We start from the raw sequence: 1,940 nt of genomic DNA, 5'->3' as shown, positions 1-1,940 counted from the left end.
GACTTCTTAGTGAAGGACTTTTTGATGCTTGTTTCATTCATAATGTTTCTCTCCTGTGTGTTTTCTGATGAAAATTTAAGTATTATTTCTAAAAAATTTTCACATTTTTTTATTCATAAGATTTTTCTCCTGAGTTCATTCAATTTGGAACCATGAGGTATGCCTTCTGGGTAAAAGACCACATATTTGCTACATTCACAAGGCTTTTATCCTATTTGGGTTCTCTGATGCAAACTGATTTTACTTCCAGATGAGACTTTCCATATTTATCAGATTCCTAAGTTTTCTCATGGGTGTGTATTCTCTTATGATTGCTGAGTTGTGAACGCCAGGTGAAGGACTTGCCACATTTGTTACATTCATATGGTTTCTGTCCTGTGTGTGTTCTCTGATGATGACAAAGTGCCGCCTTATGAGTAAAACACTTTTCACATTTGTTACATTTATAAGGTTTCTCTCCTGTGTGTTCTCTGGTGTTTAGTAAGGATTGACTTCCAAGTGAAAGACTTTCCACAGGTGTTACACTCATAAGGTTTCTCTCCTGTGTGTGTTCTCTGGTGGACAGTAAGGTTTGACTTCTGTCTGAAATACTTTCCACATGTGGTACATTCATAAGGTTTCTGTCCTGTGTGTGTTCTCTGATGACGACAAAGGTCTGACTTCTGTCTGAAATACTTTCCACATGTGGTACATTCAAAAGGTTTCTGTCCTGTGTGTGTTCTCTGATGACGACAAAGGCCTGACTTCTGTCTGAAATACTTTCCACATGTGGTACATTCATAAGGTTTCTGTCCTGTGTGTGTTCTCTGATGACGACAAATGCCTGACTTCTGTCTGAAAGACTTTCCACATGTGGTACATTCATAAGGTTTTTCTCCTGTGTGTGTTCTCTGGTGGTCAGTAAGTTGTGTCTTGTGGGTAAAAGACTTTCCACACACATTACATTCATAAGGTTTCTGTCCTGTGTGTGTTCTCTGATGATGACAAAGTGCCGTCTTATGAGTAAAACACTTTTCACATTTGTCACATTCATAAGGTTTCTCTCCTGTGTGTGTTCTCTGATGGACAATGAGGTATGAATTTCTTGTGAAATACTTTCCACATGTGTTACATTTATAAGGTTTCTCTCCTGTGTGTGTTCTCTGATGACGACAAAGGCCTGACTTCTGTCTGAAAGACTTTCCACATGTGGTACATTCATAAGGTTTCTCTCCTGTGTGTGTTCTCTGGTGGTCAGGAAGTTGTGACTTGTGGGTAAAAGACTTTCCACACACATTACATTCATATGGTTTCTCTCCTGTGTGTATTCTCTGATGACGACAAAGGTCTGACTTCTGTCTGAAATACTTTCCACATGTGGTACATTCATAAGGTTTCTCTCCTGTGTGTGTTCTCTGGTGAGCAGTAAGTTGTGACTTGTGGGTAAAAGACTTTCCACACACATTACATTCATAAGGTTTCTGTCCTGTGTGTGTTCTCTGATGACAACAAAGGTTTGACTTACGAATAAAAAACTTTCCACATGTGGTACATTCATAAGGTTTTTCTCCTGTGTGTGTTCTCTGGTGAACAGTAAGGTTTGACTTCTGGGTAAAAGACTTTCCACACACATTACATTCATAAGGTTTCTGTCCTGTGTGTATTCTCTGATGACGACAAAGGTGTGACTTATGAATAAAAAACTTTCCACATGTGGTACATTCATAAGGTTTTTCTCCTGTGTGTGTTCTCTGATGAAGATGAAGGTGTACCATATAGGTAAAAATTTTTCCACATTTGTTACATTCATAACTTTTCTCACATGTGTGAATTCTCTTCTTTGTGTTGAAGTTTGATTTCTGGGTAAAGGACTTTTTACATTTCTTACATTCATAAGACTTCTCTCCTGTATGTGTTCTTTGATGAACAGTAAGGTCTGACTTCTGTCTGAAATAATTTCC

General features: G+C 38.2%; 1 protein-coding gene across 1 annotated transcript; it reads right to left on the bottom strand.

The window, feature by feature from the left end:
• Positions 1–240: 240 nt before the first annotated feature.
• On the bottom strand, positions 241–1,896 carry LOC106002829 (zinc finger protein 84-like; the record flags this gene model as incomplete). The annotated part of the gene is given in 4 exon segments (XM_013037598.1): positions 241–294; positions 296–473; positions 475–1,083; positions 1,165–1,896. Coding segments are annotated over 4 exon segments (1,573 nt in total), but the record flags the coding sequence as incomplete, so codon positions are not given.
• Positions 1,897–1,940: the final 44 nt, after the last annotated feature.

The sequence above is a fragment of the Dipodomys ordii genome, unplaced genomic scaffold (genome assembly GCF_000151885.1).
Source record: "Dipodomys ordii isolate 6190 unplaced genomic scaffold, Dord_2.0 Scaffold1000002464, whole genome shotgun sequence".
Classification (NCBI taxonomy): Eukaryota; Metazoa; Chordata; class Mammalia; order Rodentia; family Heteromyidae; genus Dipodomys; species Dipodomys ordii.
This window is presented reverse-complemented; position numbering and strand designations above follow the sequence as displayed.